This window comes from Coenobita brevimanus, chromosome 38 (genome assembly GCF_032717465.1).
Source record: "Coenobita brevimanus isolate Jiangsu-jjx chromosome 38, ASM3271746v2, whole genome shotgun sequence".
Lineage (NCBI taxonomy): Eukaryota > Metazoa > Arthropoda > Malacostraca > Decapoda > Coenobitidae > Coenobita > Coenobita brevimanus.
Window position 1 is genome coordinate 8,507,590 of NC_136991.1, and position 23,266 is coordinate 8,530,855.

A 23,266-nucleotide genomic window follows, 5' to 3' on the forward strand; every position below is an offset into this window, starting at 1 on the left:
CAATTACTGGTAGGCACGAACTGGTTAGAAGACAAGAATGGCGTTCCAATGCTTTCACTCACCAACTTTGCTGACTTAATTGGTTACCTGAGATTCCTTCACTGGCTTACTCCTAAACAGCGAGAGCTAGCTTTGGAAATCGGTTTCAATCCAGGAGATAAAATTATTCAGGTCACTAAAGCCATTCATGAAAGAACAGGTTCGAACTACACGCGTCAGGGCACCACCCAACCCTTGGCCTCCTCAGTCTGTCACACCTCCACTACCCCAGACCAATTTCGCTCCCGTCCCACCACACACGGCAGACCTGCCACACATCGGTCTCCTACCACAGGTCGTGATCAATCTAGCGCCCGACGGAACAGACAATCTTCGATTCTTTGCTGGTACTGTGGTCATCCTGGACATCGAGCATCCATTTGCAACCGTACATACAGACGTCCTCACTCCCAAACCAGACAGCGTATGCCTTCCCGCTCACGTCGTTCACACTGCAAATACCACAAATCAAGCACGACTCACACCACAGAGGAATGTCGTTACCTCAACCGCCAACAGTCGGGAGAAGCGCCGTGCCCGTATTGGACCAATATCACGTAGAACCAGACACCCAACTCCCCATCCGCCATGTAGGTCCCATAACATCCTCGGGTTTAGTCATTCTCGGAAGCAGTCATGACATACCAACGTCATTCTTCTTGGACACAGGATCTATAGTAAATCTCATCTCCGAAAATTCCTTACAAATTATTCATTGACATCACAACCACGTCAGTTTCCTAGAACCACCAGACATTTGCCTATGTGGTGTCAACGGCTCAGAGTTTAAGGTTAAGGGAAGAGTCACCCTTGAAGTCAAACTCCACAGAGATTTGCCCCCTATCCCCATTGAATTTCATGTCACTAATGACTTGCAGTATCCCGCATTTGCCCTTATTGGTTTCTCCACCATGGCGCAACACTCCATTGCATTATTACCTGCTTGTGGTAGTATAGACATTTCTGGATTCCCGGTTTCCACTATGGACTGTCCCCGTCCTGTTCTTACAATCACATCAGTCCTTCAATTACCTCTGTCCCTATCACTACCAAAAAGTCCAACCCAGCCCAAACCACCACTATTGTCATCTGAGAATACAGAGATCATTCCTTTACTGACTGCGAGCAAGGACATAAATTCCTCAATGTCTACTGATACATAATCTCAGCCCTCGCACATGGCTCTTATCTCCTCTCCCGACAACACTATCGCTGACTCAGACATGTCTCAGTTACCTACCTCACACAGTCTGAATGATCTTCTCCAACACACAGAGACGAAACGTGCAGTAACGAATACGTGCACAATTTTGTTACCGCATGAGTTCACCAAAGTCTCTGTGTTGCCGGTGCGAAAGAAGGAGTGGATGTACTAACACTACCTGAGACGTGTTGTGTGAATGGCTTGACTTATGAGTCAGCGTGGTGTACAGTCTTAGAGGACAGTTTATGCTACCTGTACTTGCTCAATGTCACAAATGCTCCACTAAAACTTAAAAGTGGTGTAAAGATTGGGGACTTCCTAGTATACCCAGCGGCCGTAAAGGTGTGCCAGGATTCCTCAATTCCTACTATTCAGACTGATGATAGTACGCCAATCGGTGTATGTACTATTAACTCTATGGGATCTGCGCCGACATATTCACCCGATATGTTCTCACATCTCACTTGCACAGATTTCCCAGAAAATACGCTTCAACTCCTCGACCTTCTGACCTCGTACAGAAACGTGGTTGCCTTACCAGGTGAACCGATGGGTAGAACAGACCTTGTCAAACATATGATGAACTACTACCAGGAACTCAGCCAATTTACATACCAGCGTATGGATTTCCTCACAGCCAGAGAAAGCAGACAGATCGAATGGTACAGAACATGTTAGACCAGGACATTATTGAACCCTCTGTCAGTCAATGGAATAGCCCACTTTTCTTAGTACCAAAGAAGGACGGCAACTTTAGACCAGTAGTCGACTATCGTAAGGTCAATTCTGTCACCGTTCCAGACCGTTTCCCGTTACCTGTCCTCACCGATTTGCTAGAATCCCTTGGTGAAAATAACCTAGTCTTTTCATCTTTAGACCTCCTCAGCGGGTACTGGCAGGTCGAAATGGAAGAGTCCTCTCACCCAGTTACAGCCTTTAGCACCCCTTCCGGACATTTTAAGTTTAAGAGACTCCCTTTTGGTCTGAGAAATGCTCCTTCCGTGTTCATGCGACTTATCCATTCAGTCTCCAGCGGTATGATGGGACACTCTCTTTTTGCTTACCTAGATGATATCATTGTTGTGAGTAAATCCATCCCTGATCATATTACCAAACTCCAGCAAGTCTTTGAACACCTCCAGCTCTCAGGCCTGAAAATCAATCTCAGTAAATGTGACTTCCTGCGAAAGAAAATCAAATTCCTAGGCCATGTCGTAGATGCACAAGGCATTCATACTAATGAGGATAAAGCTAAGGCGATTATTAACTTCCCAGAACCTACCACTACCGAAGCTGTACGAAGTTTCCTGGGCCTCAGTGGCTATTATCGTCGATTCATACGGGATTATGCAAAGATCGCCGCTCCTCTGACCCACTTACTCAAGCAGAATATGCCCTTTGTTTGGACTAACGACCAGTCACAGGCCTTCCAAAAGTTAAAGACAGCTCTTGTAAATGCCCCTGTTCTAGCGTTCCCTGATTATACCACACCCTTCCTTCTCTGCACAGACGCCTCAGGCACTGGACTTGGTGCCGTTTTGATGCAACTCGATGAAGCATCAAGGAAGTGCGTAATAGCGTATGCTAGTCGCACCCTTACAACCGCTGAATGTAACTACAGTGTCACAGATCTCGAAGCGCTAGTGGTAGTCTGGTCCTTGAAACATTTCAGAGATATAGTCTATGGTTATCCAGTGCATATCCAAACAGACCACCTTCCACTATGTGATTTGTTCAAGAATCGCAACCTAACAGGTAGGTTAGCTAGATGGTCTGTCATCATCCAGGACTTTAATCCCACTTTTCAGTATGTACCAGGCAAGTTGAATGTAGTCGCAGACGCACTCTCACGTCACGTAGCAGCAGCTATAACATCACTGCAGCCTGAAGTAACTGAAAACACTACACTAACGTCAGAAGTTGTTCGAAACTTTCAGCGCCAAGACCCCATGTGGTCCAAAGTCATTTATTTCCTAGAATCTGGCGATGCCTCGACCTTACCTACTCTGCCAGTATCACTAGATGAGTTCATGCTAGATGATGATCTCTTGTACAGGAAAACACTGCTAACAGGCAAAGATATGCCTAATCGCGAAGTATGCCAACTTGTTGTCCCCACTGCCCTGATATCAGAGGTTCTTCATATTGTTCATAATACTTCTCAAGCTTCCCATCCAGGTAAAGACCGATGCTTGCGCCAAGCACGTCTCAAATACTATTGGCCAACCATGCGCCGCGATATCAATGCCCACTGTGACTCTTGCCTCTCCTGCCACCGCCACAAAGGATCAACCGGCTTACCAGCACCTCTCTTACAATACCCAATCCCGTCACGACCATGGGGAACTGTCTCAATCGATCTCTTAAAACTACCTCTCACAGAATCTGGTGCTGAGTACTTGTTCGTAGCGGTCGACCACTTCTCCCGCTACTGTGTCCTTGTACCCCTCTCCGACAAGACCGCGAAGAACGTTGCACGTGCCCTTGTAGATCACGTAATTTGCCCGTTCAGTACCCCTCATACCATTCTTACTGACAACGGTACAGAGTTCAATAATAGCCTTCTTGATGAGATCTGTCGCCACTTTCGTATCAGTAAGTGCAATGTCGTGCCTAACCATCCGGCTTCCAATGGCCTTGTAGAATGCCACAACCGAAAAATCTTAGAGTGCCTCAGACATCTAGGCTCCCATAGTTCGTCCTGGGATGACTGGATTCCCCAAGTGGCATCCTCCATCAATATTTCCATCAATGCATCCATTGCTGAATCTCCCTTCTTCGTCCTCTTTGGTTTTGACAAGGACCTCCCATACTCTGTCTTATCCTCAAAGCCAGAACCCATCTACGACATGGATGATTATGTTACACTAAAATTGGCCAACTTCCAGACAATCCACCAGTATGTCCAATTCACTTTGGCTTCCTCTCAGGAGGACATGCTGCAGCGCCAACATAAGTCCGCCTCTCCTATCACTATCAATGTAGGTGATCTTGTCTTTGCTCATTCCCGTACGCGTTCCTCTAAGTTGGATGACAAATTTACAGGGCCCCACCGCGTCCTCACTCAACAAGGCAACAAATTTCACCTCCAGGACCTGTCCACTAAGGACACCAGATGGGTCCACGTCGATGACTTAAAGCGAGCACCCCGTGGCCTCGTGTTGGAAGAGTCACTTACACAACCTCCTGCCCCCTCTTCCCCTCCACACATCCCTCAGTCTACCTTGTCTCCGCCTATCCCTCAGTCTCCTTCCTCTCCGCCTCCACCTGCTCTTTCATCAACCAATCAATATCGGTCCAAACTGCGCTCTGCCCATCAACCTCTTCATGACCTCCCCCATTAACTCTACCCTAATTTTCTGGGTACGATGTTAGCGATCTCCCTGCTGGCAGTGCTGACCCTCCTGGGGTCTGGGTCAGGTCAGGACGATGGTGGCGTATGTCCCGGGGCCTTGGTCGGCTCGGGAGGCGAGGTAATGCTTATCGAAGACATAGCCTCTTTGCGCTACGATCTTGCGCCCCCGGCCGACGTAGCCATTGCCCTACCTGCCTACGCGCACCAGCTCCACGGAATCAGGACCCATCTCACGGCCCTCATGGGGACACACAACCCGAATGAGTATCTCTATAACCTTTTCCTCCCACTCTCCTGGCAATTGCAATACATATCTTACAGATTCACTGAGCTCAATGCCACATTTTCCATTCCAACACCCGTTGGTCATTCTCGTGTGAAACGAGGTCTCTTCGACTTCGGCGGTGAGATTCTGAGTGGCCTGTTTGGCGTTGCTACAGCCCGTGACATTTCTGGCTTCAAATCTGATCTCACTCATTTAGCTTCAGCCCTAGAATCACAACGCTGAGTCATTAAAATCCAACACACTATGTTGCAGATGCTCACAACCTGACTCAATGAAGTCACGTCCACTCTAAACAATTTCACCGATATCTTACAACGCCACCTTTCAGATCTCAACGTTATCTCTCAGTTCTACCTCAAACTCAACATGGATAAACTCCAACTAGCCATTGACTCTCTCTTGTCTCAAGTCTTTGCCATGGTTCGTATCCTGGTCGATGCTATCAATGGAAGTGTCACTGCCGACTTAGTCCCTGTCTCAGCTCTCCGTTCTGTCCTGGAATGGGCTCACTCCACCTTCGGTCTCTCCCCAGTCCTCCCTTACTCCTCCCTTGAATATTATTATCCTGTTCTTGAAGCCACTCTTCTCACCACATACGTCATCGTCCATGTTCCTCTCCGTTCTGCCATAACCTTTAACCTTTTCCACATCATTCCCTTCCCTTTCCGCCTCAACAACTCCTTGTTACAAGTATCTGTTCCTTCCGGATATTTCCTCCTCTCCCATGATCATCTTTCAGTTGCTTTCCTTTCTTCCACAGACCTCCAGAAATGTTCCTCCCTTACTCCGACCTCTCGTCTCTGTGCTGCCCACCTTTTTGCTATCTTCCCTAGCAGTGCTACACCCTGTGAGTCTGCTTTAGTTCGCAACCATTCCATCTACTCGGCCTGTTCTTTTGTCCCAGCTCCTGACCTCCCGGTCCACCATGCTCACCTCACCCATGTCCAGTACTTCTTCTTTGCTGTTCCCATCTCTGTCACACTCATGTGTCCTGGTTCTTCGGTTCGATCCGTCCCCGCTAGTGGTCTCTACAAAGCACCTGACTATTGTACCGTCAAATCAGAGTCTGTCATCACTTACGCCACTTGCTATCACCAAGCTGTCCGTAATCACTCCTATGACATCTTTCAACCACTCGACATGCCTTCAACCCTACCATCTGCCAACATTACCATCACCTCCCCTAACTTGTGCATGCTCACCTTCCTCAATGACAGTGATTTCATTATGGATCAATTTTCTCTGGCCTTCAGCCGTTCATGGGTTCATCCAACAGTTGTGTTTCCCCCTGTGGTTATCGCTTTCATAGGTTTTCTACTCATCATATGTGCAGTGCATTGTTGTGTCAGAAAAATGGAACGTCGACTCCAGGAAATCAGAGTCGCTACAGGCATAGTACGCCCTACACACGACGTAGAAACTCCCCGTACTTAGTGCCCTCACATTCAGTGACTACCAATGCCATCTGACAATTAACCACACTGTGAACAGACCTCTGCCTACTAGAAAATGATGGTATTTCTTTAATGCACTACTGAGTGACAGTGTATCCTCCAGAACATACATAAGAAAAAAAAAATGAACGAAGAACAATGGAACTTTCATATCTACTCCTTGTTTATCATGTATCAAACTATTATTGTGTAATTCCCATTATGTTTATGTATACCTTCGACCCTTACTGGATTTGTACCTATTAATCCTTGTATATCTTCTATGTATATATCCTTCTAATTCCCTCCCCTCAACATGGCCATGTCTCCCCTACTGCCCCTGTATCATCCTTATCCCTTGTACAAACCTCCCGGTCCTGCCTTACTACTATAATCAAACACCATTTAACTCCTGGTGGCAGGAGACACCATCTCAGCTACCTGGGGGAGTAGTGTACCCCCTCCACAATATATCTACCCCCGATGTATATATGTCCCCCCCCAATGCATACATGCCCCCACTAAACTTGCTAGGTCAGCACGCTTTCCCAGGACCTGCAGCCTGGGAAGAAGGCGTTATTGCATCAGTTGATAGCAGGCAGCCAAGACGGGCAGACTATTTTACTGTGAGCTTGTAATAAACTCCTTATCTAGCTGTTTGTACACGGAGTTTCTATCACCAAAGTATTGCAAGTTACATATATATATATATATATATATATATATATATACGAATTGGACGGTGGTTGGATTGGAGGTGAGTGATGAGGTGTTACAGCTGCCGTTTTCGCATAAATTCTTCTCAGATTATTACCTTAAATCAGCGTTTCTTAACCTTTTCCGACCTCAGCACCCCCCCGGGTAATAAGGTTCAGTCCAGCACCTCTTTACATCTGGTAACTGGGACTACAGTTGCTACACTACTGCAGGGTTAAAGTGAAGTGAAGTACTACCTAACAGTTTATTTTATATAATCTAAAAAAAAAAAGAAATCAGGGATGCCAATACTAAGCAAAACTATAAGAAGAAAAAAATATAATGAAGCATTTTCCATCACCCCCTAAAATTGATTTCAGCACCCCTGGGGGTGCTAGCACCTGAGGTTAAGAAACGCTGCCTTAAAGAATGGAAAATTAGTTTAGACATGTGTCACACGCTTGCTGTGCTGGACTACTGTGTGATATTAGTCCTTAATGTTTTATTGCTCCTATGAATAATTTATGCGTTATATCTGGAAAAGTAACTCCTGTGTAATATTTCAATCTTATACCCGAACACACAACCCCGCTCAACCCCTATACCCCACAAACCACCCATCAGCCCCCGTCATCCCTGTCATCCCTATGCACCCCTCCTCTTCATCTGTGACTGGTTCAGATCATTGCACTGAATTTCCCGCTGTTCACACCAAGTACAGATCGGACTGGCAACACTAAGTGTTAAACTCGGAAGCTTAGCCGACTGTATATACACCGTGCAGGGAACCGGTGTCCCCTTGTGTTAGACAGTGCCTAACAAAAGTCGGAACGGGGTCCTTCCCCCTGGTGAGGCGCAGGGAGACATGAAGAAGCTTCGTTCTTGGGTGGACGCAGCAACTGCTTTTGCTCCACCTTGGATGCAAAATGCTACCACATGTAAGGTTCTCGTCAACACCCTATCTGGAGGTTGTAAGAATAAGCTGTAAAGGACGTAGTCTCACGGACAGAATTAATATGTTAATGACTTACAATACTGTAAGGACATGGCTCTTGCTCTACACTTCTTTCTATACATTTCTTACCATTCATTCGTGACTTTTACCACACATTCCAGACTCTATGGTACGTTCCTTACTTTACGTTCCTGACTCTTACTAAATGTTCCTGACTCTTACTATACGTCCGTAACTCTTACCGTACGTTCTTGACTCTTTCTATAGATCGTGCCTGGCTCTTGGCTGCCTGCACACAAGTAGCGTTAAGTGGAACCACTGGGGTCATCTGCCTGACAAGATCATAGAAAGCGAAGAGCCGATGAATAGTGTCGATTCATTAACTTAAACTGTAGAGTGACCCTCCCACCGCAACTCTCTTACACCAAATTTTAGCTTTTCATTACTCTTTTCTAATTTAATCTCCTCTGTATCATTAAATGTCTAGGTAATTCGGTTTATTCCCTCAATTACCATATTAAGGTGTAGGTCACCCGACCACTTTTCTCAGTTTTATTCATATGAAAATTGTCCCTAGTACTCAGCCAAATATTTAAAAAAAGGCCATATTTAAACGACTGGCCCAGTAATTAACGCTGATTGGTCATTACCCCGAGCGAAAAACTCTGAGACGAGGTGATTTCCGGGGAATATGTTTTTTGGCACCGGGGGGAGAGCGATGTGATGGTGGTGGTTTTGGCAGTGGTTCGTCTGATTTATTTTGTTGTTGGTGTGTTGGGGTAGGGCGAACACGTGGATCTATTTTTTTTCTTTATGTTTTATGAAGCGCATGAGGATGATACCGTGTTTGTTTTGATACGGTGTGTTTTTGTATCCTTCCTTCAGCCCCTTCTTGTTTGTTATTCTCTTAGTCTTTCTTCTTCTCGCCATCCTCTTCCATCCTCATCTCACTTCCTCAGTCTTTTCTTCTTTCTCTCCTTTCAGTTTTATATTTTTTGTGAGACGCCAGGGGAATGAAAGCAACAAGGGCTTTTCATGTTCTTGTTGGAAATAACTGTGAAAAAAGCAACCACTGCCTTCAGATTATTAGCCCTACAGCACCCATTTCTACACCCATTTTCTCTTATGAACCCTCACTACTCCCTACCGCAGTTCTGCCTTATCCGTCCCATTCTTCATCTCCCTTCACTTTTTTTTTGTTTAAATCTCTGACACTTGATTAAAGAAGCATTTATTTTCGTAATACAACTTCACTACATTCAAACCACTAACCCCACAAAACCCATTTTCTCAGAGTACATTTTCTTAGTCTGGTCACACTGCTCAACAACATTCCAGCTCATCCCATCAATTCCTTTGCTTCACTCCTTGATGGTTTCATAGTGCGACGAGGTCATGCTTTGCCCCTTCCCCCCTCCCTCCTCCTTCTCAAAGTTCTCTTTCCTGTATAAGCTGTCACTCTCACTCTCTCTCTCTCTCTCTCTCTCTCTCTCTCTCTCTCTATCTCTCTCTTTTTCTCACTTTCCCTCCTTCCGCCGTCTTTATATCTTCTCTGGGAAGAACCTAGGAGAAATAACATGTCCCCCTCCCCCCAAAAAAGGACAAAAGCTTGGAGATCTAATTCAAGCACATAATTATCTCCCAAATAAATTCAACTACGACACTTACGGAGGCTTGTTCACTATAGATAATGTGCTCCGCCTCCTTATGGAACTAATGAGGTGAAATTTAATAAGTGCCAACACTAATGAGTGAGAAATTTATTATACTGTTGTGACACTACTGTATACCTTAGAATATGATGCCAACTGATACTGCCGAAATTATAGATGTACATAAAATTCGATTAGAAAATTATTTCGATGCAATGTAGCAATCTAAAATGTTGTTCTTTCCAGATCGACACTTACCGTGTACAGGCGATAAAAAAGATGGTAGATGAACATTGTGGATTTTTTTAAAATTTATCCTCTGCAGACTGAATAACTATGGTATGGTGTCCTCTGCTTTTCCAGTAAAAATGTCCATATTTAGATGCGGTAGTATCTCCAGTAGCGGTTGTATCAATCTCTCTCCCAAACAGATGTCGGACAAAAGGCATTTCATTCCCGTAGACTTGTTTCACTCCCGCAGGCTTTACTGTATTCACTCCCGTAGCCTTTAGTAACTCCCTTTGACTTTAGCGACTTAAGCAAAGCCACGCAGCACCACACCGCACTACACCACACCATACCACACCACAACACACCACACCACACTTCACCACACCAAACTACACCAAACCACACCACATCACACCAAAATACACCACACTACACCAAACCACACCACACAGAATCGCCGTGCCAAATAACACCACACCAGAGGCACTAACCGGAGGGCCCTGAAGATCTCGTATTTTTTGTACTCCTTTTCTATCCAGCAATCATACGTTCGGCCATTGGTATTACTGCAGATTCTGACAATCACACCGTTTAATGTATTTAGTTATTTATTTACTTATTTTTTTATGCGTGAGTATATTCTCTGACATCAAGTATACAGGCACTACAAATTTTTCCTACAGAATTTCCGGGTAGGTTAGGTTAATTTCGGTTAAGTTAATTAGACTAGATTGATCAGATTGGGTAGCTCGTGCCTGTCAACAACTGAAAATGTTCCCTTTCATTTTCCTGCCTCAAGTGTAAGAGATGGGGTGATGGGCAGAACCTTCCTCAGTTCTGTGCTTTACTCACACACGAATAGGTTAAATCTTTAGTATAAATGGGTTTACCTCGGCTGAGAAAACTGTTAGAGACAATACGCTTCTTGTTATCTGTATCTTTTATGTACTCCTGCATGAAGTGTTCGAGAGGGACACCCTGCAGTGGCCAAGTTGTACAAACGTCCCTCAATCTCCTTTCCTATCCTCCGAGAGTAGACTGGTGGTCTACAGCAGGACCTGTGGTGACATGTGGAGGTGTGTGGTATGTAGGACTATGGGACCTTGGGAACAGGCTCTGGAGCTTATGCCCAAAGTCGGAGACATTAAAAAAATGGACGACCTCAGCCTGCAGTCCACTGAATTCACGTTCAGATGAATCCGGGGTTGCAGCAACTACTACTACTACTACTACTACTACTGCTACTATACTACTACTACTACTACTATATTACTGCTACTACTGCTACTACTACTATAACTACTACTACTAATCTCTTCTCGTTTTCCTTATTGTCCTTCCTTTATTCAAACTTCCATCTCTCCCTCCTGCCTCCATCTCCCTTTTACCACCATTTATTCTGTGTTTCCTCCTTCCCACCTCCTCCTTTGTTTTTTCTCTCCTATCACCTATCTTTTATTTCGTTCTTCAATCCTTCATCATCCCTCTTCGTATCCCTCCTTCCCCTTTCCCTTCTACCTATTTCTTGCCTCCACCACTCCGTATTTTCGTCCTGTTTTCTCTCTGTCCTTCCTCTCTCCTTCCGCACTCTTCTTTCTCCGTTTTCTTCTCCTCCTTTTCCTCCTTTTTCCTCCCTCTTTCCCCTTCACTGCAGCGGGAGGAGGCAGTAAATATTTGTCTTGTGCGGGATGGATGAAAAATGGCCGCCGAAACAACATTAGTCAAATATCGTGCGTGACGGCTGGCAGGCAGGAAAGGAGGAAAGAAGGAAGAAAGGAGGAGCATAGGGAAAAAGAACGACGGAAAGGAAGGAAGAAGGATGAAGAGAAAGAACAGAGATAGGAAGAAAGGAGGGGAGAAAGGAAGAAAGGAAGAGAATATGTAATAAAGAGGAGAGAAAGGAAGGGAGGAGGAAGCTAGGGAAAAAGGAGAAGGACAGGGAAAACGGAGGAGAGAAAGGAAGGAAGGGGGAGGACAGGCAGAAAACAAGAGGGAAAGGAAAGACGGAGAGAGAAAGAGAGAGAGAAGGTAAGCGGGAAGGAAGGATGGTAAGAGGAAAAAAACGGAGAGAAGAGTAGAAAGAAGGATGGAAGGACGAGAGAAAGGAAAGACGGAGAGAGGAAGGAAGGGAGAGAAGGCGAGAGGGAGGAAGGGAGAGAAGGCGAGAGGGAGGAAGGGAAGTGAACGTGACAAGAGGGAGAGAGAGTGGGGGATGGAGGGATGTTTGGAGAGATAGTGAGAAATATGAAAGACGAAGGGAGAGTGAAAAAATGAAAGAAAGTGAGAGGGGCAAGGAAGGAGATGGCGAGAGTGAGAGATGGATGAACTAGGAGATGAAGCGAGAGAAAGGAAACAGAGAGAGGATGAAAGTGGTAGAGTAAGGGTGAGAGAATGAAAGATGGATGAATGAATCCAGAAAAGGTAAGAGAGAAGGAGGTAACGAATGACAGAAGATGAGAGAGGCAAATCAGGATGGAGAGATTGAAGGTGAGACGAAGAAAGAATATAGATCGATCGTTTTATATATATATATATATATATATATATATCATCATCATCATCCGTTTGAGTATCCACTGCAGGACCGGCCTATCCCGACCGAAGTCGGGACGATACAGCCAATGTATTTCTACCAAGTGGCTTGGGCTGTCTAGTAGAGATTGTATGTAGAGTGAGAAGTGCTTGTAAAAGTAATTGTAGTGTTGGAGTGGCTTTGGATGTGTGTGTAGTCTGTGAACCTAGTGTAATCGGCCCGCGCAAGCCGACTGGGTGCAAACATACTTTACAGTAAGCGACACTGGTTCAACCACAGCACCCCTTGTGTCCGCCAATGCAGTACGTGGCCGGGTGAACACTCCCAAAGTTTATTACCCTGGCGGGGCGCGAACCCTGGTCCACCCGTGTACGAAACGCACACTCTACCACTGTACCACAGAGGCTCTTTTTATATATATATATATATATATATATATATATATATATATATATATATAGAGAGAGAGAGAGAGAGAGAGAGAGAGAGAGAATGGTGCGACGTGAAAATATATGCAGTGACCCAAGCATTCATGATCAAGTGACTGGCACTGAAAAGAAAAATCATGCACGAGAGAAACTAGGAAAATAAATTGTAATACTTTTATAAATTGGCAATTCCCATCTACATAAGCAAGAAAATAAAATATGAATACACTAAAGGCATTTCCAATTACTCCCCGAGAACTGTCCTTTAAAATTAAGGGTAGATGATCAGGCTACTCCCGTTGGTAGCATTAAGCGACCTAACAGTAAACAACAGCTAACAGGAAATTGTAAGCATTAAATATAACTGTATGTAATAGTAACTACATCAGACCCGAATGCTACAGTAGAAGCTAAATATATAGTGAAAATATATAGAAAGGAAAACAGAAAGTAGTGCTGCAACTGAAAACAAAATTCAACCAGAGAGGCACTCAGTGGAGCGCATCTCTCCGACAAGGGCAACGAAATTTCCAAGTTACTCTTCACTGTGGGTTAGGTTTTCTCATCATTGATTAGGGTTTCACAAAAAACGTTTTCCAGATCCAGAATCTGTAATGCCATCAGAATCGGTCAAAAAGTTAATCGATTGTTCCCTGGGAGGTGAGCTATCTACTCATCAAATTGGGTTCAGATCTCTCTTTTAGTTTTTGAGCAATCTTGCTAACAGACAAACAATCAAACAAAACAAACAGGGGTGGAAACATACTCTCCCTGTCGGAGATAATTAATAAAATATACTCCTCTGGTGACAGTGTATAATAAAGTAATTGATTAAGAAAACTCTGCCCCCAGCTGCCTCTCACACCAGCATAGAGTGTCGTGAAAATGAGGGACGGGATATTTTCTATGCTAATTCCCCTCATTCCCCTGCCTACTTAATCGACTTTGTTAGCCATTCTCACGCGTTTTTTGCCGCGTTAAGGGTGATTTTGGGTACGGGTGAGGGGGAAGGTGGGGGATGATGGATAGTAAGGGTAAGGGACTGTCAGCAATAGTCGGGGTGAGAAGGAAGGTGGGGTTAAGGATAGGTAAAGGATTAGGTGAGGGTGAGGAAGAGTGGCGGTGGGGGAAAGTTTGAGTATTTTGCAGTGAGTGAGGCTGAGGGCAGAATTGGGTGAAGGTGAGGACGAGGGCGAGGATATGAATATTGAAGGAAGGGGAAGGTAACGGTGTGGGTGGGGGTGAGGGCAAGTGAGGATGAATGAGGATAAGGGTGAGGGATTGCGAGGTACCGAGAATAAAGATGAGGAATGGCTATGGAATAATGAGGTGAGGAGAAGGATATTGAGAGAGGATGGAAATGGGCTAAAGTGAGGGTGATCCTGGATGCTAATGAGGAAGAGAGAAAGGACAGATGAGTGCCAGGTAGATGAGGGTAGGTGGATATTGGGAGATGAATATGGGCAATGGTTTGGATTAAGGAAGAGAAAAACGGTGCGTGTGAGGATGAGGAAGTGAAAAGAGAGAGTGAGGGCAGGAAGGAAGATGAAGGGATGGGAGGTTGAGGCCAGGTAAGGGGAAGAATGGGAGTGATAGGAAGCACTGGGTGAGAATAAGGACAGGAAAGGTGACGAGAGGTGAGAACAAGAGGGTGAGAGTGAAGGAGGCTGAGAGTTAGAGAGGGTGAGGGCAGGTGTGGGTTAGAGGGAATGAGACTAACAGTGAGGGTAAGAATGGATGAGGATGAAGGAGTTATGAGGGTAGGTGTGGGTGATATGGGGATTTGTGGAGGCAGGTGAAAGTCAGGGAGAACGATGAATGATAAAGGAATGGGAGGGATGGTGAGGATGAGGGAGGATCAGGTTAGGTAAAAGTGATGAATAATGTGATGAAAGAGGAGAATAAGGGAGGATGAGGTTAGGTATGGGTGAAGGGGGAAGACCCGGTAGCTCGGTCGCTCTAGTGCTGACGTCGTGTTAAGGGGACGCTTTGACGTGGGTTCGACACAAACTGCCACTGAGTTTGTGGGACTGACGCCCGAAAACTGACGCCCATTCACAACAGTTTAATATCAAAGCAACACCGCTACTACCGTTATCTTCTGCTTCAGCGTTTGTGTCTTATAACCCCCCAGTGAAGGGTGTGACTAGTGAAGATGAAAAATTATAGCATGGGAAGGTGACGAAAACTGAAAGAAGATGAGAGCGGGACGGGGCAGGGCAGGGCAGGGAAGGAATGAGTAGGCTAAACAGAACAGGGGAGATTAAAGCAGCATTGGGGAAGGGCACGACAAGGTGAAAGCGAACACTCTTGTAGGTTAAAACAACGTAGGCACAAAAGGGGTCCATTGTTCCACTACTAATCCCCCTCTTTCCCTCCATCCATTCTCTACCTAATCTGCCCTTCTGCATATTTGCTCTGTCTGATTCTATTCTCTTCTCCTGTTGAATCTCTCCTCCCTTATAACTTAGATTCTTCTTTTAGGTTTTCTCTACCCACAGGTGTTTAGTTTCTTATTATTTTCTATGAATTTGGGTTTCACCCATTCATCTTCCCCCGCCCCCCTCTGTCTGTCTGTCTGTCTGTCTGTCTGTCGGTCTGTCTGTCTGTCTCTGTCTGTCGGTCTGTCTGTCTGTCTCTGTCTGTCTGTCTGTCTGTCTGTCTGTCTGTCTCTCTCTCTCTCTCTCTCTCTCTCTCTCTCTCTCTCTCTCTCTCTCTCTCTCTCTCTCTCTCTCTCTCGTCAGCTACTTCCTCTCCTTACTTTCCTCATTTTCCATTAATGTTTCACGTTCTTGTAAATCTGTCTATTTTCTTTAAAGTTACTTGATCTTAATAACTCATCATAATTAACTTATTTTTTTTCCTCCTTCCATCTTAACATTCTTCTTTTCAATCCTCTGATCACTTCATTTTATTTTCCACTTCCGCCACAATATTTCTCTTAAATTCTTATGGTCATCACAGGTCATTTGATCTGACGACCTAATCTTGTGTGTGTGTGTGTGTGTGTGTGTGTGTGTGTGTGTGTGTGTGTGTGTGTGTGTGTGTGTGTGTGTGTGTGTGTGTGTGTGTGTGTGTGTGCCTGTCTGTCTGTCTGTCTGTCTGTTTCTCTCTCTCTCTCTCTCTCTCTCTCTCTCTCTCTTGCAACTTTGCTTCCATTACAATTTCTCTTAATTACTTTCATTGGCTTTAACTTTTATTACCCCACTTGAATTGAGATGCAGCCTGTGTCCTTCCATTAACAGACAAGCCTCGTTTTCTTTTCCCTTTAGTTTTTCATAACGATTACGGCTCTCATCAGTTATTTGCTTTAATTTTCCTTATTTTTTCCTATTAATATACATTGAGTTTTATAGATTAATACATTTTCTTCCTTTGCCAAATCACACCTTCCTCATTTCCGTCCTGATCTCTCATTTGCATCCTCTTTTCTAGTTTTCGTTTCCTTCCTCGTTCAATTTTGTGTTTCCTTTTTTCTCCCGTTTTCCTTTCTTTTTCCGCTTTTCTTTCCTCTTTCTTTCTACCTCTTCTTGGCCTATTTTCTTTCATGCTACTTTTTCTGTATTTGAAGATCCTCTCTCCAGTCTTCTAGATTTCCTTCCTCTTTTCGTTTTTGTTTCATCCCATCCCTACTCCTTGCCTTCTTATTATTCTAATTCTTTTTTTTTTTTTTTCACCATTTCTCGATTATATTATTACCCACCAGTTAATGCTACACGGTCCAATCCAAAGTCCTCTACCCAGGGGCAACGCCTTAGCCCTTCGGGGATACCTGGCGTAAAACCAAATTATTATTTTTTATTATTTTTCCGTAATTCCCGATCTTTTATGTTTGTCTTCTTCCTTCCCTCATTGGTTTGAATCACTATGAGGATGGTGGAGGGTCTTAAACCACATAACGGCACCAAGTCTTAAGCCCGTCACTTACTCTTAGTTCCTCAAAGGCGGTGACATTTTTTTTTTTCTAGTTTATTACTGACACCTCCAGGGGATTTTGTTATATTCAACTTCTGAGAGATTTTTCAGATTGGAAAGAATAAATACAGCCTTCATTAAACTATTTTTTCTTTTTTACTCTGATGTTCTCTTGAGCTGATTAAAATCATCTGGAGATAGCCGACATGTAAAAATAACTTCGCTAATGCCAATACACCAGTCACTCATAAGGGAGCACTAGCATGAATCCAAGGTGGACGGTGGGTGTTAGCGTCGAAACGGTGGCATGTAGAGGTGTGTAGTACATAGGAGGACTTTTGGGCGTCAAGGAACGGGCTGTGAAGCTTACGTCCAGAGTCGGACACAAAAAGTTAAAATACGTCCTCGAACTGAAGAAATTACAGTATGTGCCGTAGACCAAGACTGCATAGTCTGGGGCTTGAACATCTCGTTAGAAAGTAAAGAGGAACTGGCTTATTGTTCCACTTCCATGACGAAGAGGAACCTAGGAATAGGTCCCGTCCGACAGTGTGTGTGTGTGTGTGAGAGAGAGAGTGAGAGAGAATGTGTGTGTGTGTGTGTGTGTGTGTGTGTGTGAGACGCGCTGTAGTTCTAGAACCATTTGCAGCATCCTTTTCATTTTTTACACGTTTATTGGCCATGTCCTGAGGTTATTGGCCATGTCCTGAGGTTATTGGCCATGTCCTGAGGTTATTGGCCATGTCCTGAGGTTATTGGCCATGTCCTGAGGATGGTGCCTGACATTTTTTATTTTTGAGAAAATCCTAGTTGGCAACCATATGGCCGATTTGTAAAATTGTGGTATATCTCTGTTACTGGTGGGGCTAGAATTTTCAAGTGTACTACTTATACACAGGAACCAAAATATGGTGTTACATTTCACCTGTGACCTTTCCTTCAAGGTCAAAGGTCATTTCGGGCTTGAATGCTCCAATTCTTCTTTATAATGAGAGTGAGTTCATGTTTCTTATTGCATAAATTATATGGTCATTCTGTGCAGACAATATGAAGGAGTGGAAGTGGAACCTGCTTTTATCAAGTCTTGTTTTTTTTCTTGTTTTTTTTTTTCTATAATCTTTCTGACCAAATCTGGCCTGTCTTTTCCACAGCTCCCCTTGTGGCCGTGTACGCTGTGAGAGGTCAGACGGCCCGCCTGCCTTGCAACCTGACCTCGTCTGACGAAGGCAACCCTGTCATCCTGGTGCTTTGGTACAAAAATGGCACAAAGACTCCAGTTTTTAGGTGAGGTCAAATGTGAGAGAGGTGGAATGTGTGTGTGTGTGTGTGTGTGTGTGTGTGTGTGTGTGTGTGTGTGTGTGTGTGTGTGTGTGTGTGTGTGTGTGTGTGTGTGTGTGTGTGCATATTCATTTGTGTTTGTGTATGTGCGTGGATACAGTGTACGTGTGTCTTTGCGTGAGTTTAGATAGGAGGTAGGTGTTTATCATGGTTCACCTTCTGCATTTAAGTAAGAGAATTCACTGCAGCTCGACAGTCGAAAAATAGGCTGAAACTCTCACATTATAATTATGAAACTTTCCACAAAAATTTTTCCGAAAAGTTTAAACTTATCACAATGCTATCACCAGGTCCACTTCTTGCGAGCAAATTTTTCTCTACCCGCTAGTCAATTATTTCTCTTGTCTCTTGTCAATATCACTGCCATCAGTTCAGTCTCTTCTACATAATCCAACAATTTTTCTCAGTGTAATCATAGCCACTCCTCTCGCTGTTGATTTTTTTTGTACGTACTTTATATATGAGATTAATACCCACACGATGACTGGAGCACGTAAATAATACTCTCTCATGCAGGACAGTTACAGCCCCTCAGCATGTTCTTTTTTCCCTCTTGGACACGTACTCGTGTGTGTGTGTGTGTGTGTGTGTGTGTGTGTGTGTAAAACTTAGGTAGTGTTATAGAACTCATAATTTCCCGGCCTTCGTCCGTGTGTATGTGTGTGTGTGTGTGTGTGTGTGTGTGTGTGTGTGTGTGTGTGTGTGTGTGTACAGTACATGCGAAACTTCAGTTATATAATAAAGCTCATAATATTTCCCAGCTGTCATCCGTGTGTGTGTGTGTATGTGTGTGTGTGTATGAGCAAAACCTGAGCCGCATAATAAAACTCATATATCCCAGCCCATCAGCCAGCACGAACAAAACTCCCTTTCCTTTGCCCCCACAAGCCTGGACTCTCGAGAAAGGACGAACGTGCAGCAGCAGAAGAGCGAAGACCTGAGCACCCACAGCAAACCCTCAGCAGGGAACAGCAGAGGGGGCAGCAGTAGTGGCAGCAGGAGTGGGATGGACGTGTGGGAAGGGCGTGCCAAGCTTCAGGAGGGGCAAAGAAGCTGGACTCTGGTGGTGTCTGATGTGGGGTTTGGCGATGAAGGGGAGTACAGGTGTAGGCTGGACTTTCAGACTTCACCTACACACAATGCTAGAGTGCGGCTTCATGTAATAGGTGAGTGTGTGTGTGTGTGTGTGTGTGTGTGTGTGTGTGTGTGTGTGTGTTAGAAATTTAGTATTTCTGAGAGAGAGAGAGAGAGAGAGAGAGAGAGAGGGGATATGGAATTCTGAAAGGGGATAAGATGAAATTCTGCGATGGATGATTATAAAAGTACAACCGCCAGCGTTCCCCAAGAGAATGAAGGAGGGCAAATAACGTAAAAATATAAAACTTCGCGAAAGCTGGGAAAACCTATAGATTCCTGTTTCCTCACTTCATGCCTACCTGTAGCCTGACCTTCTTGTTAGAAATGAGAAAAGTATAGTATTTTATCTGCCTAAAGTAAGTTGGTGAAGAAATAAAGGCATGACACCCAGTATCACAAAATTTTAGAGAAAGGAAAAGGAAAACAACTGAGGATATAAATAGACAGATGATAGATAAATAGACAGACAGACGACAGACAGATAGATAGACAGAGGCAAGCAGACAGATAGACAAACATGCGAATACAAATAAGAAACAGTCAGACGGACCCCGGGACATAATTAACCAGATCCATAAATACATGAGGGAAGATGAGCAAGGAAAACAAAAATGCCAGAGAGAGTGGAAGTTACAGTCCCATTCCAGAGTTCCAGAATCATGCATATGGAATGAGGCTTTCGGGAGGGAGGGGGAAGGTTTGGAAATGAAGATAGGAATGCAAAGTAGCCAAGTGGAAAGTAGGAAAGAATGAAGAGAGAGGCTCCATGAGATAGGAGTGTGAGAGAGTTTATGTGGAATTGGGTAACTTTTGGTAGTAGAAAACTGAGCAAAATGTTGTGCTTGATCTATCCTTTGAGAGAGAGAGAGAGAGAGAGAGAGAGAGAGAGAGAGAGAGAGAGAGAGACTCATGCAGTGAAAAGGTTCAAATTAATGAAACAATTTTCCCCTGAATATCTGGGGTATACTGAGCACCTACCGTTTATTTGATGAAAAAATAAAAAAATAAATATCGGCGTTTCAAAAATTCGCAATTATCGGTTTTCGCACTGCTGATGAGCCTTTAGGTTTAATGGCGTCCCTTTCATTAGTTACAAAAATGTTGACTCCTTCATTAAGAGAGGCCTCACCCTACTAAAAAAAGTCGTAAAGCTGTAAACAGAATGAAATTATGAAGACCGCATCGTATTAGGGGATTGTGGAGAATGTATTCTTTCAGTACGGTACGATATTTCCAACAACCTGAATTACGTCATCTTGAGGAGTTAAGAACAGAATTAACACCTGAATTTGATGATTCTCTCTCTCTCTCTCTCTCTCTCTCTCTCTCTCTCTCAGAATACTTTCATTGTTACATTTCTCTTGTCACTCTTCCATGATTGTAAGTTTCTTCCCCCCTCCCCCCTCTCTCTCTTGTTTCTTTGTATTACTCTAAACGATTTTCTTTAGCTTAGGAATATCGTCTGGGAGTAGGCAGATTGAAATAAGAAAATTCGTCATTGGGATGAAGGTGTTAAAATGATGCTAGCTTAATTAATTCCTTAAAATAGACAACGGTCAAGTGTAGTGTGAGAGAATCCTCAGGATGAGGCTTGTGGACGTGAGGTGTGGAGACCGATCCACCAACTGAGAGCCGGACACACACACACACACACACACACAGTCAACCGGCAAAAAAGTCACAATCTGAGAGACGCAAAAAGTGGTAGACAGCCAGTAGAATTATTATTATATTAGTAGTACGAAGTTACGTAACCGTCCCATCTTTTCTTGCCTCATCTTGAGCTTTAACACTTACAGCCTGAACACTTGACTGGCCTAAGATGGATAATGTATCCATTTACTGAATTGCTTGCTTCACTTACACTCCACCTTCTCCAAAGAGTGTACACTCACTCGCAAACACGTCTGTAAATAATTATAGCTGTTGTGTAAATTATAGCTGTTGTGTAAATAATAGCTATTGTGTCAGCAGCATTTCCTCAGTCCACCGGAATTGTGCAAGTTTCTCATTATCAGTGATATTCACCACTTTAATGAGAATGCTCGAAATTAGAAATTTGTTTGGCAAAACTGCAGGTATTTAAATAATTATCATAGTCAAATGTCAGGTCATAATTGGAAGAGGGCGCCCACCATCCACACACTCAGTGTTGTGCGGGTTATGTATGCCTATGCACTGTAACAAGCCAAGTGGTCTTCTGTAGCCCTGGAAACATTTGTTACGTTTAGTGGAAACCATATAGCCAACTGACGCCTGGTGGTCTGGTGGGTTAAGGCACTCCAACTGGATGTGGCCCGTAAAGGTTTACACCCGTGGAGTGGATGGGGTATATTGCTCAGATAATGTCAGCCAAGAGCGACCGAGACTGGCCGACCTCACCTAACATATCGGGACTGAATAGCCTAGCTCCGGATCCCTACACTCCTGTTGGTGGAAAATACATGCAAGATGATAGGTATTGTAGACAGAAATTCCAGTGCAGAAGAAAACAGACATGGACTAATACATCCATGGCTGACTACAACCCGAGGATGTTCTTCTTACCCCAACCTTACTGCCGCTAGACGATTTATTCAGTTTTGGAATGGACGCTATAAATGAAAGGGTTAGTTATCCTGGTACACAAGTCTTCATTAATCTGAATAAAATCGTCAGGGGATAGTAAGAATAAGAAAATACTTCACAGAGGGAGGGCTAGTTCATAAAGCAGTTGCTGTATTTCGTCCAGTTCATTGATAGATGGTGATGATGATTATGATGATGATGATGATGATGATAGTGTTGATGGTTCCTGAGTAACAAAAGTATTATACACTCCAGTCACATACATATGACAATTCCTTGGGTCTCAAAATAATCTGCGAAACTTCTGTTGACAGGCATTTGAGTCTACGTATATTTGTTTACCAATGTCTCCTTGAAATTACTTTGACAATCGTTAGCGTAAGAAGAGTCGGAGAGAAAAATATGGAGCCTTCAATATACTTTAACTTTAGGGTACGTCAAGGACATTAACACATACGCCTGAAATTATTTTCCCGTAAAGAATTCACTTACACAGATTGAGATACTGCGTCTTTTAGCTTTTCCTTTTAATACATTTTGGCTTGAATGTAATGATAACCTCACAACACACACACACACACACACACACACACACACACACACACACACACACACACACACACACACACACACACACACACGCACACTCAGGGGTAAGCTTCTCCCTTGCCATCTGGTAGACGGGAGTTCGCGCCTCGCTCAGGTTGCGAAAAGTTTCACTGACGAAGTGGGTGGTTACTGTTCCCCTAGAGCAAGGGAACGAATGTGTGAGTGTGTGAAGGTCACAGCCTTGTCATTAGATCGGACTATATGAGCTCTTAGCTCCCTTCCGGGAGGGTAAAAGCTGACGATCACGACCACCAAGTGATCCTGACCGACCCGGTGAATTATACACACACCAGTAGACATTTTCCCATACAAGCTATACACCTACAGAAGCCTTTAGAAACACAGACAAGAGAGAAGCAATGTGTGCATGTCATTGTGGAGGAGCCATTCATCGATATACACCGCATCACCAAGCCAGATAGTCAGTGACTGTACATGAATGTTGGATGTTGGAGTTTATTGAGCTGGGTCGTGTATATGTATGCTTTAGTATGTGTCTGTGTTGGCGTAGACGATGGCGTGGGTGTCTCTTCTCGTGTGTGTGTGTGTGTGTGTGTGTTTGTGACTGCAGTACTTGTGTGACTTTAACTGCATTTGTTATTAAGGTATTTGATTATGTGTGTATTCTTGAGTAACTGAATGCGTGTGTAATAAAAATTTCCCGCTTTCCTGTGTTTTCTGTGTGTTTCATAGGTTTTGTAATACTGTGCTTGTGCTGTGCGTGAAGCTGTTAGTGTAAGAGTCTGTTTTTGTTGAGGCGTGGATTTGCTTGGGTTATATGTATGTACGTGACAAAACATGCTAGATACTAGGCTTAGGTGTGAGAGGTAAAAATATGGGCTTCTTATTTAAAACGGGGGAAAAAAAGCTATAGAAAACTGAGACTA

At 44.1% G+C, this 23,266-nt stretch overlaps 1 protein-coding gene across 1 annotated transcript in view; it reads left to right on the forward strand.

The window, feature by feature from the left end:
• Positions 1-23,266, forward strand: part of LOC145396499 (uncharacterized) — a 484,164-nt gene that overhangs the window by 323,905 nt on the left and 136,993 nt on the right. Inside the window, exons 2-3 of the mRNA XM_080269868.1 lie at positions 17,879-18,011; positions 18,954-19,231. Coding sequence (XP_080125994.1) covers positions 17,879-18,011; positions 18,954-19,231 — 411 coding nt within the window. The remainder of the gene's footprint in view (positions 1-17,878; positions 18,012-18,953; positions 19,232-23,266) is intronic.